At 45.3% G+C, this 24607-nt stretch overlaps 1 protein-coding gene across 6 annotated transcripts in view; it reads right to left on the bottom strand.

The window, feature by feature from the left end:
* Positions 1 to 24607, bottom strand: part of ATP8A1 (ATPase phospholipid transporting 8A1) — a 354609-nt gene that overhangs the window by 197725 nt on the left and 132277 nt on the right. For 3 of the 6 annotated variants that reach the window (XM_068278516.1, XM_068278514.1, XM_068278518.1), the window contains one exon: positions 5584 to 5657. The exons of 1 other annotated variant lie outside the window; for it this stretch is intronic. In XM_068278516.1, the coding sequence (XP_068134617.1) occupies positions 5584 to 5657 (74 nt within the window). Of the gene's footprint in view, positions 1 to 4930; positions 5005 to 5583; positions 5658 to 24607 lie in introns of all 6 variants that reach the window. 2 more of the 6 variants (XM_068278517.1, XM_068278515.1) reach the window with 1 other exon arrangement.

The raw sequence follows: 24607 nt of genomic DNA on the forward strand, positions 1-24607 counted from the left end.
AGCGGCGAAAGAGGGTCCCCCCAGCGGCCCAGCCCAGCGCAGCCGGAACAAACAGTTCCGGCCAGCGCTAAGGGCTGGATCGGAGGCGGCAGACGACAGGACGTCGGCTGACGTCCATGACGTCACTCCGCTCGTCGCCATGGCGACGAGGAAAGCGAAACAAGGAAGGCCGCTCATTGCGGCCTTCCTTGTTACTTTTGATCGCCGGAGGCGATCGAAAGTGCGCATCCGGAAGCGCCCTCTAGTGGGCTTTCATGCAGCCAACTTTCAGTTGGCTGCATTAAATAGTTTTTTTTTTATTTAAAAAAAACCCTCCCGCAGCCTCCCTGGCGATTTTAATAGAACGCCAGGGAGGTTAATGTCACAAGATTTTAATTGTAAAAATAAAAAACAAAAAGGCAACCTTACTTACCAAAGTAAATCCACTATAAAAAGGAGAACACAAAAATACCCACTCTCCAAGGCCCAGCATGAGGGCAGGTGGGCTTAGTTCCATTTATTGTATATACTCGCGTATAAGCCTAATTTTTCAGCAGAAAAAAATGTGCTGAAAAGTTATCCCCTCTGCTTATATGGAAGTCAGTGGAGCAGAACAGATGGTAGAGAAGGTTTTATTACTGCCATAGGAGTGTAAGGATCTTGCACTAGTGATCCTGCTCTTGCCAGCTGGCTCCCTGCTGTGTCCGTGCCCCCCCATCCCCCACAACATGATGTGCAGAGTGCGCTGCTCAAGACTACCTGTGTCCCCTGGCTAGTGGAGCAGAGCATGCAAGCAATGTGTTAGTGGTGCAATGATCAGGTGTTCTTCCTGTGTTGCAAGCTCTGTGTCTCTAGTGGCGCCTTGAGACACAGCTATATCATCCTTGGGGCACATTTGGCTATGGGGAGGGAAGCTTACTTGTACTGGGGGCACATCTGGCTACTGTGGAGGGGGCTTATATGCGAGTCACTCACTTTTTCCTGGTTCTTGAGAGAAAAGTGGGTACCTTGGCTTATACGCGGGTCAGCTTATATGCGAATATATACGGTACTAGATATGCAGACACAAACCTGCTTTTTTCATGCTCTGGTCCCTGCAACAAAACAGAGGCCAGAATGCCATCACATGGAGTGGGAAGGTGTAAACTTCACATCTGTTCAGGAGATGCACTGTAAGTCAGGTCATCTCGGCCGCCTGCACAGCACCACGTAGGAGTGTCAATGTTAATTACAGCTATAGTGGCACTAGGGGAATTTCTACTAAAAATCACTGTAATTTGGGTGCCAGATCCCGGATTACACGTCCAAAAGGGACAATTAGGTTATCAGTAGGATAATATATTTTTTTATATTCCCCTGCCTTGCCTAGTGCAGAGAGAACTGGCTCTCAGCTAACTATCCACCACCAGGAACATATGTACGCACCCACCAAGCCTCCAGGTGAGGATTTACTTTGAAAGCAGCATAGTGGTTTGGTAAGCAGGGCTGTCAAGAAGGCAAGCATACATTAAGTTTACATTTTTTCTCTGAAGTTTACTTATAGTGAGTTTAATAGACTATGTTTAACTGTATTAAACAAGGACATAGGAAAGACTTCCGAAACACAAAACGGCAAAGCTTTAATATTTACATTTCTAAACGTCATACATATAAAACTGGATGCAGGTTCAGCAAAGCTTCAAAGAGTTTTTAAAGGGTCAGCTCACTTCAAACTCACATTTCAATTCTTGTCAGGGGCTAGATTAGATGAAAACGTTTTACTGCGGCTCTAATAGTTAAATGGGAAACTCACCAATCAGATATAGCGTCCTTTTTTGCATTCAGTTCTCTGTCAGTGGGATAACCCTAACACAGTGATGGCTAACCTTGGCACTCCAGCTGTGACAAAACTACAAATCCCATCATGCCTCTGCCTCCCTGAGTTATGCTTAGAGCGGTCAGAGTATTGCAATGCCTCATGGGACTTGTAGTTCCACCACAGCTGGAGTGCCAAGGTTAGTCATCACTGCCCTAACAGAACAAATCTGACTCTGAAAGTCCCAACTGCCTCCAATAAAAATGGCCACCCTGTAACTAATGTCTTGAAATAGTCAACATTACTGGCAAAGGTAGCAGTCTGACAATAGGTTAAAGGTGGCCAAAATCAAATCACTTTTTTTCCAGGCATCTTGACCACTTCATCTATAGAATCAAAAAACCTGAATTATTTTTTTTATTGATTTTGGGCAGTTTATCAATTGAATGTCTGATTAGATATTTTTTTATCTTTTCCATGCTTGTGGTTGGGGGAAAGGCAGAGGGGGTTGATGAGTGGTACAATGCATGTAGTTCAACCCAATGGAAACTGAGTGTGCTATAGATATCCATCACAATTGGATCAATTTCCAAGGAAACTGGATGTCAAAACAGTTGAAATATAGACTGCCAAATGCAAAAATGAAGTGAAATGATTAGCTTCTAAGCTTTTTCCCTGGTCAGTGAAGTCACTAATCACACCAGAGTACCAGTGGGTGGAGTGAGTAGGGACCAGCTGCACAGATACTGTAATTTAAAAAAAAATAGTTCAGCTTCCAATATTTGAGGCTAATGTTCACAGTGGGTGTTGCATTCCCAGTCAGGAGAAACGCAACATGAAAGATCGGGAAAGCAGCACTGTACATTATCTGCAAGCTGAGTTGCATACAGCCAGTGAAGAGCACAGTCAATTAAAAAAAGTGTGCTTCACTGTAACTGTTACGGTGAAACTGCATGCAGTGCGTTATTGCTGCAAGCCATGTTACAAAGCAGTCGTTACACTGCACTGCAACACACCACTCTGAACATAGCAGATCACCCAAGCCCTATCCCATAGAGCAATATCAATCCCTGCCACAAACTGTAGAGGACCAAAAGTCTGAAACAGGCTGTCTGCATGTTGGGTTGATGTGGCTCTGTAAAATTTAAAGCTATAGGCTTGCTATACACCAGCGGTTCTGTATGCAAGCCTGGTTTCAGGGGCATAAAGAGTTAATTTGCATATTCAGCAGGGGTGCATTGTGGGTAACCACAGTTTCTCACTTAAACCTGAATTATTGCAAATACCTTCTGTTTTAAGACGGCAAAGCACTCTGAACATAGCCTGAAACTTGTAATAATTTTTACATTGATTTTTAAATCAGGACATCTGATTAACTTTCTTTTAGCCCCTTACACACTCCTAGGAGTTCTGGTTCACCATGAACTTGCTGGGAAATCTGTAACTATGAAAAGGTGGGGATCTCATTTTCAGGAGGAGAGAGACTCCCAGGCAAACAGACACAGCTCTAATAATTCAAACCAAAGGGATTTCCAAAAGCTAAAAGTGGCCAGCAGAAGAAACAGCCCCCCATCAACACCTATAACTGAAATGCAGGTTTAGAAGGTCTGACCCCTTAAATGACCCAAGTCTGATCATGCATTGAGGGGTTGCGGTGCATACAGACATTCCCCAGTCCTCTAGTGGAAGCATGCTCACAATTTAAACTCTTCATGCAAAATAAAACAGAATCAAAAAGGTACAACATTCAAAACATTTGCTACCATCACTTTAGGAAAAGTACTAATTTAATTTCATCAGCTAAGAGAAAAGTTGACAAACAAGCTTATTTCCACACATAAGACAGCCTAGAAAGATTGATTGTGCAAATAAAAGGCAGTGGGGATTAGCAGAAGGCAGCTTTTGGAGGCACACATGCAATGGTGAATTGTCATTATATAGGACCAGCGGTGTGACAATACGCCATCATCTGTGTGCAAGGGATCTGCTACATTGTGTATGTAAAATGAATTTTCTAAAATGTGACATGCCGTAAAGACCAACCAAAGTCCACGGTGTTCCTTTTAATCTCCCAGTCGAGTGCAGAGGAAAAGTAAGAATTTTGCAAAAGACTGGATGCTTAACGCTGCAGCAGACTTACAGTCAAAGAAAGCAGCCCAGCACAAAACAAGGTCACTATATGATCAATGTTTAACACCTCTTAATCTGGTTGTTGGGGATAGGTGTGGTTGAAACCATGCCGGATCCATTGGAAGTACAGTGTTGAATGACATCTATTTAGTGTGGTGACTTAGCCTAGCACTGGAGTGTATTGTTACCACCCCGGATATTTCCTCTAGCAAATCTGTCCTATTTAGGTCTATTTTAGCACAGAACACATCTACTAAACCCCAGATTCTCAACATACGTGATCCATGTACCACAAGGGCACCTATAACAGCCTCAGGGGGTGTGTAAGGTTTCTCAGGTCTATTCACTATAGTACTGTATGGGGTACTTATGAGCTCAAGAACAGATGTATACTTTTACTTTTCCATGTACAGCCCCATCCTCCTTGTGTAACATCCATGTATGCAGCCCCTCTCTTTTATGAACAGCTCCTTTGGGCATCAGTTTCCCTTTTTCATGCGTTGCTCCCATTTGCAGCCTCCCCTTTCATATGTAGAAACCCTTTTACATGTCCAGATGCCCCCCTTGGGCTGTAGGCTTTGTGGCCTTTCCAGAAAACCAGCCCTGTATGGGCTCAAGGGGTATTCGAGGTTTTCATAGTAAGTTTTGAGATAAGAGAGACAGTCCAAAGTAAACAAATCTAAATAAAAATTATAATTAAAAACAAGGGAAGATTTAGAAATCATTTACAGAGTAGTCCTACAAAAACAAAAAACAAAAAAACAAACAAAAAAACCCATATTGCTTGCTTTCCTAATGGGTTAATGTAACGCTATTTATATACTTTGTTTTGTTTATTAGCTCAGACCTATAAAACAACTACAAGTCCCACAAATCTCTACCTATCAATTCATGTAACCCTTTATTCTTGTCCCGGATTCAATAATATGATAAGCATGTGTCTTGTGGGCGTGTGTGAGCACTGTGGAATTAGTGGAGATGTAGCAGGACCCGCTTGCACACAGTCTACACCAGCAGTTTTCTGACCTGGACGATACACTGATGAGGTCAGCTGGAAGATGTTCCCCATTGGTCACTTTCACTATCTCCCCTACAGCCACCTATGTATCCCAATACAAACATGATCAGGATGGAAAACAATGGGTGTCATACAGGAGACAGAAACAGAAATTGAAATATTAAGTAGAAAAAACTATTGGCAGGTTAATAAAATACAGATGTGTCCAGTCTCTCTTTATACCTGGGTCATAATGTACAGGGCAAGTGCAGCCATCATTACAGGGAAGCCTCATGACTACAGAACAGTACATCAAATACTAGATTTTATGATTGCTCTGAAAGTGATCTAGTCAGTGTTGCTAAACTCAGTGTCATTCCATTTCTTTTATCGGATGGACTTATTTTTGAATTATTTAAATATTCAATAGAAAAAGACAGACCCAGTTATTAAACAGATTCTGAAGACATGCATGTTATTTGGATGGATAATCTATAAACCTTCAAGGAAATACAGACAAACGGTACATGAATCGCATGAGCTGGAGTCCAGCAACAATAAATCGTCTGCAGTTTGCCGTAACCCAGCGCAACGTTATTCTGTATTTCTTTGATGTAATGAAGGTCAATACAGGGTAGAGAAACCATGACTTTATAATGTTACCAATGCTGGGCATCTCTACCTTGACGACAGCAGTATAGTGTCAGCGGGTATGTGCTCTGTGCTATTCATTTTAACTATATCCCCAACATTTACCTGAAAGAAACTGTCAACTGGTTAATAGTCTGTAAAATGCGTGTACCAAGCAAAAGCATTACATTTCACATGCTCCATTAATGAATTAGCACTTGTATATACACTCCTGTAAAACATAGTTGCAAAACGTTCAGACAATCAACCTGCTGTAAATTATATATTTATAACAGTAAAGCTAGAGGAACTTTAACAAAAAGGGGGTAAAAATAAATCAATACATTGCAACAAGAGAGGTTAAAAAAATAGAAGATAGTAAATGTGAGATAATGGTTGCTTGGCAGTTGGAAAAAGCCGTCATTTCCAACAATACAACAGTGTTCACAGACAGGAAATTGTCAGGACCTGGTTGCTGACATCACACTGTGGGAGGGGTTTCACTACAATATCAGCAATACAGACCTCACCGATCTATTTGAGAAAAGGTAAAGCTTTCTCATGGCAAAAGGGTTATCAACTTCTGATTGGGATGAAGTTTATTCCTTGGTTTCAGTTCCGCTGTAAAGTCAGACTTCGGCTACAAATATTGCCTAGTTCTGTATAGCTAGTATGGATGGTCAGTGATGAGATAATCCAGTGTTGGTGACAATTTTAGGCAACAAAAACTGAGCAATTAATTTATTTCCAAGCTGCAAAAAAACGTGTATACAGTTTGCATACAATTTCCATAAACTAAATTCTTAGCATCTCATTAACCTATGAGTTCCTGCCCAGCCCTGAGTTCCTCGTGTTAGTTATCAGCCTGGTTGAGTGGACTACCATAGTTTTTTCCAGTATTTGACGTGGGAAGTACAGTAACACGGGCGATTGCTCATGGTTATCTTGGGTAATAATCTGGTGCCAGTATAGGTGGCCCTCAATGTTAATGTTGCTACTGATCCACCACTTGAGTCCAACATCTGCCGTTACTATTGGCTCAACAATGGGGCACCTTGACATAATTATCCTCCTAACCCCCTAGTGAAGAAAAAAATGGATGCAGTGTGATAACCAAGCAGTTTTTAGTAATCATTCTAAAACATTCACACTAAATATCTAATGAGATTAGGTTCCAATTAAATGGTAAAGCCTGGGCCCCAAAATGCTGCATGCAGCGCATTTGCAATTTATACAAATGTTGCAGTGAGAATGGTCCCATAGGGATAGATTGGAAAAACACTCTGCTGATCGTTGTCGATCAGCCAAGCACTAAAATGCTGCCAAAAAGCTCACCAACGTGAACAAGCCCTGAAGCCTTGGTCCTCCACCTTCCACAAGGCACTTTACTCCTTGCCAGACTAGCCAAAATTGATGCACCCACAGATGACCATGGGTATTTTCTCCAATGAATGAACAGTGGCAAAGAACTACGCAGACTGGAAGCTCTGTGGTCAGGAAGCATGCTGTGTGATGTCTGCTGACTTACCAGAGACTGGACTGTGTGTCCTAGCCAATGAAACAACCATTTATGGCTGTTAGGATTGTAGGGTAAGAAGTGCCAAATATATACACTAAAAAGTTTGAAATTGAAGGAGAGGTGGTCACTTGAAGAGGAACTGCAGTGAAATTAATGTAATGAAAAAACTGGTTACTTTTTAGAATAATTCTTTATACATGATTTCGTCAGTGTTTGCTCATTGTGAAATCTTTCCTCTTCCTGATTTACATTCTGAATTTTATCACATGGTGACATTTTTACTGCTGGCAGGTGATGTCCGTGGAAAGATATGATGCATTTTGGGCAGTTTTAAACAGCTGTTATTTCTCACAATGCAACAAGGCTCCCACAGTGTGAAGTCAGCAACCTGTTGACATCACACTGTGGGAAGGGTTATACACAATATTGGCTATACAAAGCCCCCTGATGATCTGTTTGAGAAAAGGAAAAGATTTCTTGTGGGAAATTGGGTATGACTAGGATGAATTTCAATCCTTGGTTACAATTTCTCTTTAAGTCATCCAAGGATCACAAGCAAGTAATGCAAGAACAGGGTTTACGAAAACACACATGACTAAGCGTTTCACAGGATTCACCTACTTAAAGTCAAGCGACGATGTCACAAAAAAAAAAAAAATTAATAATCTGTAGGCCAGTAGATTATGCTGTCATTTGCAAAGCCTCAAGCCCAACCTCGAGCCCAATTCTAAACATTATGTTAGCTTAGTAAGCAGAGAGCCCGAGTGTTAAATTCTAATAGGTTTGAAACAAGGAGTTGTCAGCTAAAAAGGGTATTTAAAAAAGGGAGGTGCTGTGAGAGATGAGTGGTGAGAGGAGGATGCAGAGCGTTAGACTCCAGTGGGGAGGCGAGAAAAGCACAGCTTCCAGCTGCACCTCTACTCTGCACTACAGTTAGAGCTTCGGTGAGCCACTAGTTCCATAAGGGAAGGAGGCACAGAAGATGACAGAAAGAGGCACACAGAGGGACAGAAACCGGAAACGGGGAGAAGAGAGGCACAAGCAGGTGAAACTGTGGGTGCAGCAGGTGTAAAAAAAAAAAAAAAAATTGGCATTGGGCAGAAGCTGGAGTAGGCAGACTGAGATAGTAGGTGGACAGACACGCAGTGGAGGCACAGGGGGACACAAGCAGGTAAAAATGCAGCAAGCAAATTTGGGTGCAGACTGAAACCAAAAGACAGCTCACACTCCTCCTGCTGAAACTCCTGGCTTGCGTAAAACTTGGGGGGGGGGGCAACATATAATTCAGACTACGGCTTTTGCTGGCAGCCGAATTACCTTTTTTGCAATTTGTGCTCCGACTAATGCCGGCACCCAAATTAGTCATGGAGTGTCCCATAGTTATTTTACAATATGGCCTACAGCAACACTCAAATCATCGGTGCAGCATTGTGCCGAATTTAGCCATGTCGCAGGGGGGCAGAGGTGGCATAGAGGAACACAGTGGCAGCACAGGAGGGCAGAGGTGGCACAGATGGGAATACTGAAGGCATTGGGGGGAGTCAAGGAGGCACAGAGGTGGAACAAGGGACACAGAATGCACAGGAGCGGACACTGGTGGCATAGGGGAATAGAAGGGTACACTGGAGGCACAGAGGGACACAGTGGAAGGCAGAAGGGGGAAGCAATGGCACAGGCTGATACAATTAAGGCACAGGGAGAAACAGTGGAAGCACAAGGAACAGAGGTGACAGAGGGGGACAATGGTGACAGGGGAAAAGAGGTGGCACAGAGGGAGACACTGATGGCAAAAGGGGGCATGAAGGAGGTACAGGGGACAGAGGTGAAACAGTGTCCCAACTTACAAACTGATTCAGGTTAAGATTGAACCTACAGTCCCTATATCCCGTTTGTTAATCAGGGACTACCTGTATAGGAAAATTGGAAAAAGTTGTCTGTTCCATATTCAGGCCTAGTCTCCGATCTCTCAAAATTGCAGTATGCTGACCAGGCCGCCCCATTCAGCGCAATACACTGAGCATGCTTTTGTATACAGAGGAAAGAAAACTGAAAATCTATTCAAGTTACAAAACTCAATTATAGTGCCATTTCCTGGGGCACTGCTCTTCTGTGGCAGCCGGGAGAAAGAACAGTGATGTATTATAGAGGAGGGGAGTGCGCTGCTGTGACTAAGTACCATCGCATTGTTCCAATCACAGGGCAGAGATGCAATCTTCAGAGCTTTCTATTCTACAAATACAGAAGCATTTCTTCCAGGCTGCATGACAATGGAATTTATTGATATAGTCAGAATATACCAAGACATTCGTCACACCGCGGCAACACCGGCAAAACAAACAAAAGGGTCTTTTTGTCAATGAAAACAGCCTGCCTTATAGGTCCAGAAAACATTTCCCAGGCCATGCAAAGAATCTTTCATAATAACGGTCTTCTCAAGACCAACAGTCCAACTAATCTGCATGCTTGAGATAGCAGTTTAGTTGTGCTTTAATACAAAGTGTTGGAATACTGTAGTTACAGAGCTTAGCACCTTTGCTTTTGGACACTGGTCCTCACTGATGTTAACAGATGCATTGAAGATACTGATATATTATCCGACCACATATCTCCTTGACTATCGCCAACTACAGTATAATCTCGTTATAGTAAACTGATATACTGTAGTAAAGCTATGGGTATAGTAAACTAAATGTCCAAGACCCAGCCAAGCACTATTATATTGGAGTAGCACCTGGTAAACAGATATAATAGAACTTCTCCTATTGTAAACCTGTATTCTATATCTGGCTATAGTGGAAAGTGGGCGGGCGCAGGTGTCATACATTAGTCAGACACCCATGAGCCATGGGCGGTGGGGAGCTAGCTGACACTTGCAGCCTACTCTGAACACTACACACTACTGCTACCTGATTACTAAGGGAATGGCCTGTTATCTATTACTTGTTTGTGCATGGCTGCAATGCTACAGCATCATCCAGGCTGCATAGAAAAGAAGTGCACATTAAAGAGACTCCGTAACAAAAATTGCATCCTGTTTTTTATCATCCTACAAGTTCCAAAAGCTATTCTAATGTGTTCTGGCTAACTGCAGCACTTTCTACTAACACAGTCTCTGTAATAAATCAATGTATCTTTCCCCTGTCAGACTTGTCAGCCTGTGTCTGGAAGGCTGCCAAGTTCTTCAGTGTTGTGGTTCTGCTATGAACTCCCCTTTATGCACACTGCCTGTGTGTTATTTAGGATTAGAGCAGCTTCTCTCTTCTCTCTCTTATCTTTTACAAGCTGGATAAATCGTCCTCTGAGCTGGCTGGGCTTTCACATACTGAGGAATTACAAACAAGGGCAAAGCTGTTTGCAGGAAGAAAAGAGCAGCCTGAAACTTCAGTGCATGGGAGAAAGAAACACAAATGATCTCTTGAGATTCAAAAGGAAGGCTGTATACAGCCTGCTTGTGTATGGATGTATTTTCTATGTGTGGACATACTGTACATCAACCTACTTCCTGTTTTGGTGGCCATTTTGTTTGTTTACAAACAAACTTTTAAAAACTGTTTTTAACCACTTTTAATGCGGCGAGGAGCGGCGAAATTGTGACAGAGGGTAATAGGAGATGTCCCCTAACGCACTGGTATGTTTACTTTTGAGCGATTTTAACAATACAGATTCTCTTTAAGTACTGTACCTGTATTAACTGGTAAGACCTATGCGTTCTCTGCAAGCTGTTGCATGCTTATTGCATGCAAATTCCTGCATATTGAGCAGAGCATTTTGATCTAGTCAAGGCACTCTTTGCTGAAGTGCTGAAAAGGAAAAATGACTCCCAATGATTTATGTGCTTAAAGTGTACCTGAGATAGGCTGTGTGGTTGTATTTATACTTACCTGGAACTTCCTCCAGCCCCATTAGGTGCATGGGTTTCCTCGCCGTCGTCCTGTAAATCTCCCCAGTATTATGGCCAGTCACGCGCTTCTGCACATAATGGCAGGGCCGCACACACACCCTTACTGTTCTCCCGCACCGGGGAGTGTTCTGTACCTGCGCAGACGCAGAATCATCCTGGCTGTCGGAGTGTGACAGGTGGTGCACGCAAAGCCGCACATGTGCAGAAGGGCTGAGCCGCAAACACCCCCACTGTGCTCCCGCACCAGGGAGTGTTCTGTACCTGCGTAGGCTGCGCAGAATTATCCTGGCTGTGGGAGTGTGACAGGTGGTGCACGCAAAGCCGCGCATGTGCAGAAGGTCCGAGCCGCAAACACCCCCACTGTGCTCCCGCACCGAGGAGTGTTCTGTATCTGCGTAGGCGGCGCAGAATGATCCTGGCTGTGGGAGTGTGACAGGTAGTGCACGCAAAGCCGCGCATGTGCAGAAGGGCCGAGCCGCAAACACCCCCACTGTGCTCCCGCACCGAGGAGTGTTCTGTATCTGCGTAGGCGGCGCAGAATGATCCTGGCTGTGGGAGTGTGACAGGTAGTGCACGCAAAGCCGCGCATGTGCAGAAGGGCCGAGCCGCAAACACCCCCACTGTGCTCCCGCACCAGGGAGTGTTCTGTACCTGCGTAGGCGGCGCAGAATGATCCTGGCTGCGGGAGTGTTACAGGTGGTGCACACACAGCTGAGCCGCGCATGTGCAGAAGGGCCGGGCCGCAAACACCCCCACTGTGCTCCCGCACCCGGGAGTGTTCTGTACCTGCGTAGGCGGCGCAGAATGATCCTGGCTGCAGGAGTGTGACAGGTGGTGCACACACAGCCGAGCCGCGCATGTGCAGAAGAGCACAGCCGACTGGATTACTGGGGAAATTAGAAGACAACGGAGTGGCTGGAGAGGGACCACTTGCACCTAATGGGGCTGGAGGCATCCCCAGTTAAGGAAAAATACCATAAAGGGATTCTACTGCACCAAGTAAATAAACCACCACCTTTTAGCTAAACTAGGTTTAAAGGGTCACCATGATGAAAAATTGTGAGATTTAAAATATCTACGTAGTCGTAGACATACAAGATGTAAATTTGGCTCAAAGTAGAACACGCTGCAAATTTTCTTTCTGAGTACCTGTCATTTACATTGTAATTTGCTCAATCCAATCGTCAGAATAGCATGTGAGCAAATCGGGTGGCCTGCATTTTTTGTATAGGGAGTGCTTTTAAAAAAAGGAAACCTTTAGTTTCCCCATGAAGAGATGGATTACTGCAAAATCCCTCAATAAGGGTTCAGAGCTGTAAGATTAATATTTCCAACTGTAAGTGCCATCTACTGTACATAGGAAATATTCATGTACAGTGCATTTTACTTTGGAAGAACTGTACATCCTATGTGTATGCATATAAAATGTACACTTTTTTTGTCATAGTGGTCCTTAGCAGCATTTTTCCTCAATGATTTTGCTCGCCTTCTGGTCTCCCAACCCGTCTGCTTTGTTTCTACCTTATTTAATACACACCATTGTATGTTCGAAAGCTGTTCCGACTCTGCTATTTTCACAAGCTCATTATTAGAAAACATAAACCGCTGCATTGTTTTACTACCACAAAGGCTGGGCCACATGCCGCCATGCGCTCCTCCGCTCTCTGCATGGCCTTGCTCATCAAGGCTGAAGGTTTGCCAGCTCTGAACGTGACGGGCAAATCCGTGCAGCCCACAGAACTCATTGTCTACCGCTGAATAAATGTATTTGCAAGCACTTCCTTGTCATTTTCATAAAACAGCACAACACATTCTCCTCATAACAGAAGCAGAGCCAAGTTTCCCACGCTGAGAATCCGGCCCAGCCACGTGGGTGTGAGGCGATCTCTGGGTAAGGTCAGCCGCCTGAACAGAACGGTTAAGCCTCAGCCTCACACATGAAGAGACAGATTACAGGAGCAGAATGACACTTTGCAATAAAGGAAATCTAGTGAGGGACAAACAGAGGCTTTTAAAGTGACAACGAAGTGAAAAAAAAAATGATATAATAATTGTATGTGTAGTACATCTAAGAAATAAAACATAAGTAGCAAAGAAAATAGTCTCATATTGTTTTCCTGTACAAGAAGGAAGGAAAAAAACAAAAACAAATCAGTTATTTACACAAAAGAGCTTCTCCGAGCTCTCCAACCCAACTCAGGTTACAGTCCTGTTTTCTAAAGCACTTACACATCAGAGAAACAGTGAGAGGCAGCTTCAGATAAGGTTTTCCTGCAGGGAAGTTCAAAGGGTCATTAGCTCTCTTTTTTTTATAGTTTAAAATAGAGAGTGGTTTGTGAACTGCAAATATGAGAATGATGCAATGATAAAAAAAAAGCTATACAACTGAAAATAAAAATGAGACGTCTTTGCAAGTAATGTTCTAGTAATTATCCGTACTACACATACAAGTCATTAGATCATACGTTTTTCTTTTCGCTTCAGTGTCACTTTAAAGGACCACTACAGCAAAAAAAGAAAAGTAAGCAATTAAAATCTGACAGAACCAACAGGTTTTAGACTAGTCTATCTCCTCATGGGGAATTCTCAGGGTTTTCTTTGTTTTTAAAAACCATTTCCTCAATGGCAATTGCTAAATCTAACTGGAAAGGCTTCGGATCCCATATCCTGGTCCTCCATCTGTTCTGTTTTCCACCACTGTACCCTGTTACAGTCATTTGACCTACAAGTCAAATACCTGTGGGACTCCTTGTGCAGGCTTCCGGAGTATTCGTGTAACACAGACCGTGTGCCACGGCTCGTGTAACACAGACCGTGTGCCACGGCTCGTGTAACACAGACCGTGTGCCACGGCTCGTGTAACACAGACCGTGTGCCACGGCTCGTGTAACACAGACCGTGTGCCACGGCTCGTGTAACACAGACCGTGTGCCACGGCTCGTGTAACACAGACCGTGTGCCACGGCTCGTGTAACACAGACCGTGTGCCACGGCTCGTGTAACACAGACCGTGTGCCACGGCTCGTGTAACACAGACCGTGTGCCACGGCTCGTGTAACACAGACCGTGTGCCACGGCTCGTGTAACACAGACCGTGTGCCACGGCTCGTGTAACACAGACCGTGTGCCACGGCTCGTGTAACACAGACCGTGTGCCACGGCTCGTGTAACACAGACCGTGTGCCACGGCTCGTGTAACACAGACCGTGTGCCACGGCTCGTGTAACACAGACCGTGTGCCACGGCTCGTGTAACACAGACCGTGTGCCACGGCTCGTGTAACACAGACCGTGTGCCACGGCTCGTGTAACACAGACCGCGTGCCACGGCTCGTGTAACACAGACCGCGTGCCACGGCTCGTGTAACACAGACCGCGTGCCACGGCTCGTGTAACACAGACCGCGTGCCACGGCTCGTGTAACACAGACCGCGTGCCACGGCTCGTGTAACACAGACCGCGTGCCACGGCTCGTGTAACACAGACCGCGTGCCACGGCTCGTGTAACACAGACCGCGTGCCACGGCTCGTGTAACACAGACCGCGTGCCACGGCTCGTGTAACACAGACCGCGTGCCACGGCTCGTGTAACACAGACCGCGTGCCACGGCTCGTGTAACACAGACCGCGTGCCACGGCTCGTGTAACACAGACCGCGTGCCACGGCTCGTGTAACACAGACCGCGTGCCACGGCTCGTGTAACACAGACCGCGTGCCACGGCTCGTGTAACACAGACCGCGTGCCACGGCTCGTGTAACACAGACCGCGTGCCACGGCTCGTGTAACACAGACCGCGTGCCACGGCTCGTGTAACACAGACCGCGTGCCACGGCTCGTGTAACACAGACCGCGTGCCACGGCTCGTGTAACACAGACCGCGTGCCACGGCTCGTGTAACACAGACCGCGTGCCACGGCTCGTGCAACACAGACCGCGTGCCACGGCTCGTGCAACACAGACCGCGTGCCACGGCTCGTGCAACACAGACCGCGTGCCACGGCTCGTGCAACACAGACCGCGTGCCACGGCTCGTGCAACACAGACCGCGTGCCACGGCTCGTGCAACACAGACCGCGTGCCACGGCTCGTGCAACACAGACCGTGTGCCACGGCTCGTGCAACACAGACCGTGTGCCACGGCTCGTGTAACACAGACCGTGTGCCACGGCTCGTGTAACACAGACGTGTGCCACGGCTCGTGTAACACAGACGTGTGCCACGGCTCGTGTAACAGACGTGTGCCACGGCTCGTGTAACACAGACGTGTGCCACGGCTCGTGTAACACAGACGTGTGCCACGGCTCGTGTAACACAGACGTGTGCCACGGCTCGTGTAACACAGACGTGTGCCACGGCTCGTGTAACACAGACCGTGTGCCACGGCTCGTGTAACACAGACCGTGTGCCACGGCTCGTGTAACACAGACCGTGTGCCACAGCTCGTGTAACACAGACCGTGTGCCACAGCTCGTGTAACACAGACCGTGTGCCACAGCTCGTGTAACACAGACCGTGTGCCACAGCTCGTGTAACACAGACCGTGTGCCACAGCTCGTGTAACACAGACCGTGTGCCACAGCTCGTGTAACACAGACCGTGTGCCACAGCTCGTGTAACACAGACGTGTGCCACAGCTCGTGTAACACAGACGTGTGCCACAGCTCGTGTAACACAGACGTGTGCCACAGCTCGTGTAACAGACGTGTGCCACAGCTCGTGTAACACAGACCGTGTGCCACAGCTCGTGTAACACAGACGTGTGCCACAGCTCGTGTAACAGACGTGTGCCACAGCTCGTGTAACAGACGTGTGCCACAGCTCGTGTAACACAGACGTGTGCCACAGCTCGTGTAACACAGACGTGTGCCACAGCTCGTGTAACACAGACGTGTGCCACAGCTCGTGTAACACAGACGTGTGCCACAGCTCGTGTAACACAGACGTGTGCCACAGCTCGTGTAACACAGACGTGTGCCACAGCTCGTGTAACACAGACGTGTACCACAGCTCGTGTAACACAGACGTGTACCACAGCTCGTGTAACACAGACGTGTACCACAGCTCGTGTACCACAGACGTGTACCACAGCTCGTGTACCACAGCTCACGTAACACAGATGTTTGCCACAGCTCGTGTACCATAGACGTGTACCACAGATGAGCGGATCCATACTGGGCTTACGTATGCACAGTACGAATGGGCCCGTCTTTGGAGGCATTCGGCAACGTGAGTACTTGACTGAAGCCTGCCGAGAAATACCAAAGGCATGTAAATTCAGCAGGGACAGCTGTGGAATGAAAGCACGGAGAGAGGAAATTATGTGCAAAATGAGCTATGAGTGCAAAACCTCCTGTTAGGCCTAGTGCACACCAGAGCGTTTCCGATGCGGTTTGCGATCTGCTTGCGGGTGCGGATCCGCTAGGGTAATGTATTTCAATGGGCTGGTGCACACCAGAGCGGGAGGCGTTTTGCAGAAACGCATACTCCCGGGCTGCTGCAGATTTTGGATTGCGGATGCGTTTCTGCCTCAATGTTAAGTATAGGAAAAACGCAAACCGCTCTGAAAAACGGCACTTCAGAGCGGTTTGCCAGGCTTTTTTGTTACAGTAGCTGTTCAGTAACAGCTTTACTGTAACAATACATGAAATCTACTACACCAAAAACGCTACACAAAACCGCAAAACGCTAGCTGAAACGCTGCAGAAAAATAAGAAAAAGTGTTTCAAAATCTGCTAGCATTTTGCGGATCTGCTAGCGGTTTTTGGTGTGCACCAGGCCTTACTTCAGTTCTGACTGAGCAATTACACCAGTATTTACAATTTCAAAGCACAGCAGACAAGAAAGGATCACACAAAGCGTTGGCAGCGTAAAGGCGCCATCGGTGTGCCCGACACAGCAGGTCTATCTACAACAAAAACAAGCGTTTCAAATAAAACAGGAACCTCCCTTCTCATAACGCTGCCCTGCATCTGTGATCTCAGCTATACCGAGGCTTATTCCTCTTCATACAGCCCTTGCATTGTGCTGCTGGGGAGTGCCACACCCGCCATGCTAATTAATTCTGCTGCAAATGAGTTTTTCAGAGTTATTTATTCATAAAGTACCGCTGTTTCCTTTCAGAGGGAGAGAAAAAAAGGGAAACCAACCAGAAAAAGTAATAAGAGGTTACAATACTCCTTAATGAAGATCAATTATTTCCAGTTAGTGAACTCAGAAGAACACATTAAAGATTTATCTGTGCTGCCATTAACATAACGGCATTAGCATCAGTTTTTGTGTGCACTCTGTCTCTTGGCACTTCCATTACCGCGGCTGAACAGCCAGGCATCTCTGCTCGTTATTGCACCGGGCTAGCGCATGCGTCTCCAGAACTGGCCTTTTCATTTAGGAGACGCACGCTTCCTGGAACTCTGCAAGATGTTCCAGAATCATTTCTCCATTACAAATAGCCTGCCATTGTCTATAGTCACGCTTAGTGGTTAAAGACAGGGAATGCTGATAAAATAGAGAACAAAGATGTAAAATGTCAGAGCTGGTGACATATGAATACGAGAAGAGAGAAGAACGCTTTATAAAGTAGCTAGTTCAATTCTCCTCCTGTTTCCCAGTAGAAAACCAATTATGCCCAAAATAAGGCTGAAATACACACTGGGGTTCATATACTGAGCATGGAAAACACAGGTGATTCTGCAACCCTAGAATGGAATTTTTTATTTTTACAATTTATGGTTTTGCTTGGAAAAGGTTTGCAACCTTCAACCAGGCTACGAATAGTGGATGTGTCTAAAAAGTTAGTAAACGGATGGTTTTATGACTGCAGTTGGGCATCAGAACTTAAAGCGAACCTGAAATAAGTTTAAAAAAATAAATAACTTACCTGGGGCTTCTCAAAGCCCCCTGCAGCTGTCCTGTGCCCACGCTGTTCCTCAAAGATCCTCCGGTCCCCAACCACGATTGTGTTTCTTCACCACCAACTTACAAGTTGACAGCCACTGCGCCTGCGCAGCCCTGGCTGCATGCATCTTCGTTCACGCTCCCATTGCCAGGGGCGTCCTGCGCAGGCGCAGTATAAGAAAATCTCTACTGCGCCTGTGCAGGATGCTCCCGGCATCTAGAGCGTGAATAAGGACACGCACGGCCAGGGCTGTGCAGGTGCAGTAAACTGAGAACGAACAAAGAAACTGAGCCGCAGCAGGGCCGGAGGATCATTGCGTACAGACGCGGGGCAAGGGGCTGGGAGAAGCCTCAGGTAAGCGATTTAAAAAGAAAAAACAAAAACCTTATTTCAGGTTTGCTTTAAGCCGCATACATACGATCAATTAATTGAGATCAGAATCATAATCCTCAGGTGACATTGAAGGGCTGGAGCTGTGCAGGCGCATCACTCACTTGCAACAAAGCGAGGTGTTCTGTTCTATGTGGAGGTAGGTATGCGGGTGGTGGAACAGCGCAGAAATGATGTCGCTCAACGGGCAGGGTAAGTGGGGAGAACAATGCTCTCCACCAATGCAGACAGGCGTAGTGTGAACCCAGTCTACCTCTGATTTCATAACCATTTTCTCTCTATCAGTGACATAACTACAAATTACAGGTTCCCAAGGAAACTGATGTGGTGCCCCAAAGAGCAAATTCCTTTTCCCTCCACCAATGTAGCCCCTACTGCCAGGCAACCCCTCTGCCTGGGGTCAAACAGCAATTGTAATCACAAGGATCCCAACCCACAAACCGTCCAATTATTGTAATAACCCCCTACCTATAGCAAATATGGCCCCAACCACACCTGCTCTGTAGGGAGGAAGAGTGAGTGGTCCTGGGCCCATCAGGCATGGGCTGAAATCAGGATAATGAAGTTAAAATGACTTTTTGATATCCCATGGTATTTTATATTTAAACATTTACAAAGTATTATTATCGTTGCTCAATGGCAGCCTATGAAGAGTCCCTGAGTTAAAATACATGAACTATTGACCTTTTGCCATCTCCTCCTGTTCTCAGAAGTTGTATTCTGCCAGGAAAAAACTTTTATGGCTGTAATTTGTTTATCAGTGAGGTTTACTATATTCCTGACAAGGCAGAAGCTGTCACTTGCATGCCTGAAAATGAACTCTTTCCGAGTTAAAAATAGGAACAAAAACAACAATAAAAAAATAATGTTTTGCATTGCACACACGTTTATCTCCTCAGGTTACATGTCCCCTTGGGTACACTTTAACCACTTAAGTGCCAGCAGTCTCTGCCCCCTTAAGGACCAGAGATCGCTGGTGCTAGAAGCCGAGGAATACCGGCGAATCTACGTACATACCCACTGCAACCGCAGTTAAAGGGACACTTAAGTCAAACCAAAAAAATGAGTTTTACTCACCTGGGGCTTCCAATAGCCCGCTGCAGCTGTCCGGTGCCCTCGCCATCTCCCTCCGATCCTCCTGGCCCCGCCGGCAGCCACTTCCTGTTTCGTTGACAGGAGCTGACAGGCTGGGAACGCGAGTGATTCTTCGAGTTCCTGGCCACAATAGCGCCATCTATGCTGCTATAGCATATATCATATACCATATAGCAGCATAGAGGGTGCTAATGTGTCTGGGAACGTGAAGAGTCACTCGCGTCCCCAGCCTGTCAGCTCCTGTCACCGAAACAGGAAGTGGCTGCCGGCGGGGCCAGGAGGATCGGAGGGAGACAGCGAGGGCACCGGACAGCTGCAGGGGGCTATTGGAAGCCCTAGGTGAGTAAAACTCATTTTTTTTGTTTGACTTAAGTGTCCCTTTAATGCCACACGCCGGGAACCACAGGCCAACCACTCTGCCGTCTCTATGACGACAGTTCTGTGAGACTGTCAGTAGCAGCTTTCATTGGCTCCTTACCGTGTCCATCAATGTAAGCCAATGGGAGTTGCTTACATTAATAGACAGAGGTAGGAGCCAATGAAATCGAATGAGCTGCGGTGGGGAGAGAGCGACGTCATCGGCGGGAGTGACGTGTACGCGTGGCGGTGGTGAGTTGAAATCTACGCCCTGGCGGCCACAACAGCATCAAAACAGGGCATAGATTTCAACTAGCTTCATCCTTAAATGGTTAAAGCCTCGGTGCAGAGTTAACATTTTTAAAATATCTGGTATGGAGTCTAAACACTGGCCCATTCCTGCACAACTGACTGTCTTTCCTAAAGCCTGGTGTCTTCTTTAAAAGATCCAGACTGTGCCCCCATCCTTACCATCATGAATGTTGCATGGCCTGGACTCTGTTGTTGCTAACCACTTTTGCTCTGTACTCGTGAACAAGAGGTTTCACAGCTTGAAACAACGTTGTTGGGTAACTGTTCTCCCTGCTGATTCCTCCTTTGTTTAACTAGGGACTTTTTGTTGCTTCACAGCTTGTTGGCTGTGCATTATGCAAAGACACTGCTAATTTGTATGCAAATATTGTGATGTTTGTAGCAACTATTGCAGTCCCTGGCTGTGTGTGTGTGTGCGCACGCGCGTGCGTGCGTGTGTGTAAAGCTGGCCACTAACGGTCCAATTTCTAGCGAAAAATCGTTCGAGCGATCAGAAATTCTGATCGGACGAAAAATCGTTCACTACACCATCAGCTAACCAATCATTGCTTCCTATCTATCACGACCACCAAGAAAATTCAAATTTTCGTTCGACGAAAATTCATTCGGGCGACATTTTTTTCAATCGATCATAATCGATTGTGTCCACCAATGGAGATTATTTACAACCAATCCGATCAGAATTTCTGATCGCTCGAACGATTTTTCGCTAGAAATTGGACCGTTAGTGGCCAGCTCGCGTGTGTGTGTGTGTGTGTGTGTGTGTGTGTGTGTGTGTGTGTGTGTGTGTGTGTGTGTGTGTCCCTTCCTCCGCACAGAACATTTCACACAGGCAGTACAGCCACTGGAATGCTCGCCATTATGTACAAACATCCAGTTCACGCGCTCTGATCCTTATGCGGATCTTCAGTCATCCATCACAGGCATTCCCCTCAATACCCCAGAGAGGCTGCCAGACGTGGGAGATCGTTACATAAAAAGCCTCTTTGCAGGCTCAACATGTTATGATTTTTATATCACAGCCTGCAATCAAATAGAATTTCAGTCTTATGAAACTGGATGGAAATTCAGAGATGCTGGGATAGGCATGCATGACCTATTCCAACTAATCGAGACAGCCCTAGGCACTTCCCTCATGTCGGCTGTCAATACAACTCACAGCAGAAAGCGTTTAGCAGTACTTAACAGCACTATAGTCACCTGAGCGACACAGGCCCCGCCGTACTGTCCTTTCTCTTATGACAGGGCTCACATTGGAGCAGGTGGCAAAGATCGCAGAAAAATAAATCAATAAGGCAAATATGTGTGCTGAAACTAGAGAGTCAATGCAATACAAGCAATTCCAACTTACATGGAAATTTAATGCAAACTGTATAAAGTTTGCAAATGCGACCAATCCAAACTGTAAGGAAGTGCTTTTGATTGGGCACTAGTCTGGTTGAGGGGAATCCCAGCCACTTCCTGCCCATGGCAATTTGGTCAGGACCACGAATTTGTAAGAAATAGGGGACCCAGCAAGAAACACTATGGACATTACTTAGAAAATCAGTTTTCTTTCCGTTATAACTCAGAGCAACTGATTAAGTGTAAATGGGGCCTTAGTGTTTTCTGCTAGGTCCTCCATTTCTTACAAATTAGTGGATGCAAAGAAATTGCCGTGAGCAGGCAGCAGTCGTCGATCTATGAGGTTTCCCAATGGGTCCACCTCAACTAGACCAGCGCCTTTGATTGTCTCAGTTCAAAGCTACATATACATTAAATTTGCATGCAAGACAGAAAAATAATTTAATTGAACATCTCTAGTGGCAACCTTTCACCTATAGCAATTCTTAATAGTTACAGCATCCAATCAATTTTCACTGTTATCCCTCCACCGAGATATAAACATTGTGCAGCCATTGATCTGTAGTGGCCGGTGATGTTATCCAATACGGATGAGAAAAAACGTGTCACACAAGAAGAAGCAGTATAGCTACCTGCATATAGTGGATAAGAGACTGGCAAGTATCTATCCATGAAATAATCTGCACAGCAGCATTCAGAAACTTACACATTAAACCAAGCGCTATTGTTTATAGACACTGTTCCAGCTCATAAAATTTGGCCAGAGGTGTACCAATGCTGCAGTGAATGGAGTTTCTCCATTCATCGCAGTGTGGTGTTGCCATGGAAACGCAACTATCTCCCCATGTTCCGTTCAGAAGAATTCATCCCAGTAGGTCAGAGTTTCCAAAGAGAAAAGTTGTTTATTGGGTACTAACAAACACTCTTCCAGCTATTCCAGTAAATGTGTCGTGTCTCTGGGTACTTTTATACTGCAGTCAGCTAGAAGCCTTTGCTACAAGGCTGTGCTTGTGAGGCGTCCACGGTCCAACACTAAGCTTAGGAAATGACAGCCAGTCATTCTTCAGCAGAGATTATACAATGAAACCCAGGTTAGGATAGATTTGGTTTTTTTTTTTTTTTTGGGGGGGGGGGGGGGGGGGGGAGTTATTGGGGGGGATTTTTGATCACTTCCTGTCCCTGGGACTAGGGAAGATCAATGAGATGCAAATAACTCTGGGTTGATGCAAATTTTGTTCAGTATGCGGTCAATTCTGAGTTTCTGAAACTTAGAGCTCGTTCACACTGGCTTTTGCCAGCATGTAATTTAAAGAGGAACTCCAGTGAAAATAATGTAATAAAAAAAAGTGTTTCATTTTTACAATAATTATGTATAAATGATTTAGTCAGTGTTTGCCCATTGTAAAATATTTTCAATCCCTGATTTACATTCTGACATTTATTACAGGCTGACATTTTTACTGTTGGCAGGTGATGTAGCTGCTGCATGTTTTTTTGGCAGTTGGAAACAGCTGTAAACAGCTATTTCCCACAATGCAGCAAGGTTCCCAGACAGGAAACTGCCAGTACGTATTTAAGAGTTTCTTGTGGGAGGGGTTTCACCACAATATCAGACATACAGCGCCCCCTGATGGTCTGTTTGTGAAAAGGAATAGATTTCTCACGAAAAAGGGGGTATCAGCTACTGATTGGGATAAAGTTCAATTCTTGGTCAGAGTTTCTCTTTAAATGCTTTTCTGCAAGTGTGGAGAAAAGCATTTGACACCTTCCGGCAGCTTTCACTGGCTTTTGGCATTTTTCACCCCCGCAGCACGACAGGGTGACGCATCGGTAAGCAAAACGGGAAAAACGGGATCAGAAAGCAGCAATCGTGCAAACCTTGGTACAGGGACTGCCCATTCACTTGAATGTGCAGCGCTTTGACGGCGAGTGCTGCAGCGGGTGGTGAATACTGAGCACATGCAGTGTGAACCACCACTTATACATCAGACACTCACGCAATGTTTGGAGTACAGATTTTCCCCAAATTCCTATGTTTTTGCATGCAAAATAAGCTACAAAGAGTACAACCCTGTTTCTGATTTTACACATCTGGCACGCCTACCCAGTATTTTCTGTTAAGGGTTCATCGGAACAGTATATTTCTTGAAACGTATACACAAGGTAAGAAAGGTAAAATTTGTTTTGTCAACAACATTGTAATGCATACAGCTGAGCAAGGTTGAATTTTCCAACATTTCCGAGGAGTGGTAGTATTTTTATTTATATAATAACTGGCAAAAAAAAAAAAAAAAAAAAAAAAAAAAAAAAAAAAGAAACCTGCTTTATATTTAATTATCTTAAACCAGGAGCCCAGTGCTCACTTTTAAAGGGGTATATTCGATAATCAGAATACGTGCCTAAAATCTTACGTGTGATTAGTAGAACATAGTGCAATATGGTAATACTGCATGCATGATAATAGTATTTAATCCATGCATTGTTATATCTTGCATATTGCATATGTAAATAGTGTGTAACAGGTTAAAACACCTAAAAGACACGAGTTAAGTTACTGTCCAGGCATTATATACGTAGTGCATTACCGCATGTTGGCAACAGAGGGTAATTAGTTATGCGCAGTAATGCTTTACGCAGCAGAGCACCGTGCGGCATGTAACTCCCATTCACGCGTTACACTTGTCTGCAGTTTAGTGAATACACCCCGAAGATAATATTTCCCACAGCAAGTTTTCACATCCTCATAATTAGGCTAAGAGCTGTTTTCCACTGAGTGTGTTCTGCGATCCGATGTCACTACGATCTCAAAACGCAAAGTACACTTTAAGCTAAGGGAAATCGCTCAGGGATTTTTCCATTAGTGTGCGACGTCTGTGACGCAATTTTTCCCAATCGCAATAGTCATGCCTGCTGCATTTTTCATATGATTGACCTTCAATACAAAATATAAGAGCGCAGGAAAATTGCATACCAATTGTGCCGCTATGCGCTTTTTCCTCGATTTGAAATTCTAAATATTTTCCTGGCCATATTTCCTCCTCCTGTCAGAAATAGCAAACTTAGGGCCCATTCACACTGCAAGAGCTTTTTAAGCGCTAATGATTTTGAAATGCTCTTGCTAATGCAATGCTATGGGAGATTTTTACAAAATTACATCACTCAAGTGTGAACACTCACATAGGATAACATTAGCAGCAAGAGCTTTTACAGAAACCCTGTAACAAAAAGTTCCCCTGGGGGGTACTCACCTCGGTAGGGGGAA

The sequence above is a fragment of the Hyperolius riggenbachi genome, chromosome 1 (genome assembly GCF_040937935.1).
Source record: "Hyperolius riggenbachi isolate aHypRig1 chromosome 1, aHypRig1.pri, whole genome shotgun sequence".
Lineage (NCBI taxonomy): Eukaryota > Metazoa > Chordata > Amphibia > Anura > Hyperoliidae > Hyperolius > Hyperolius riggenbachi.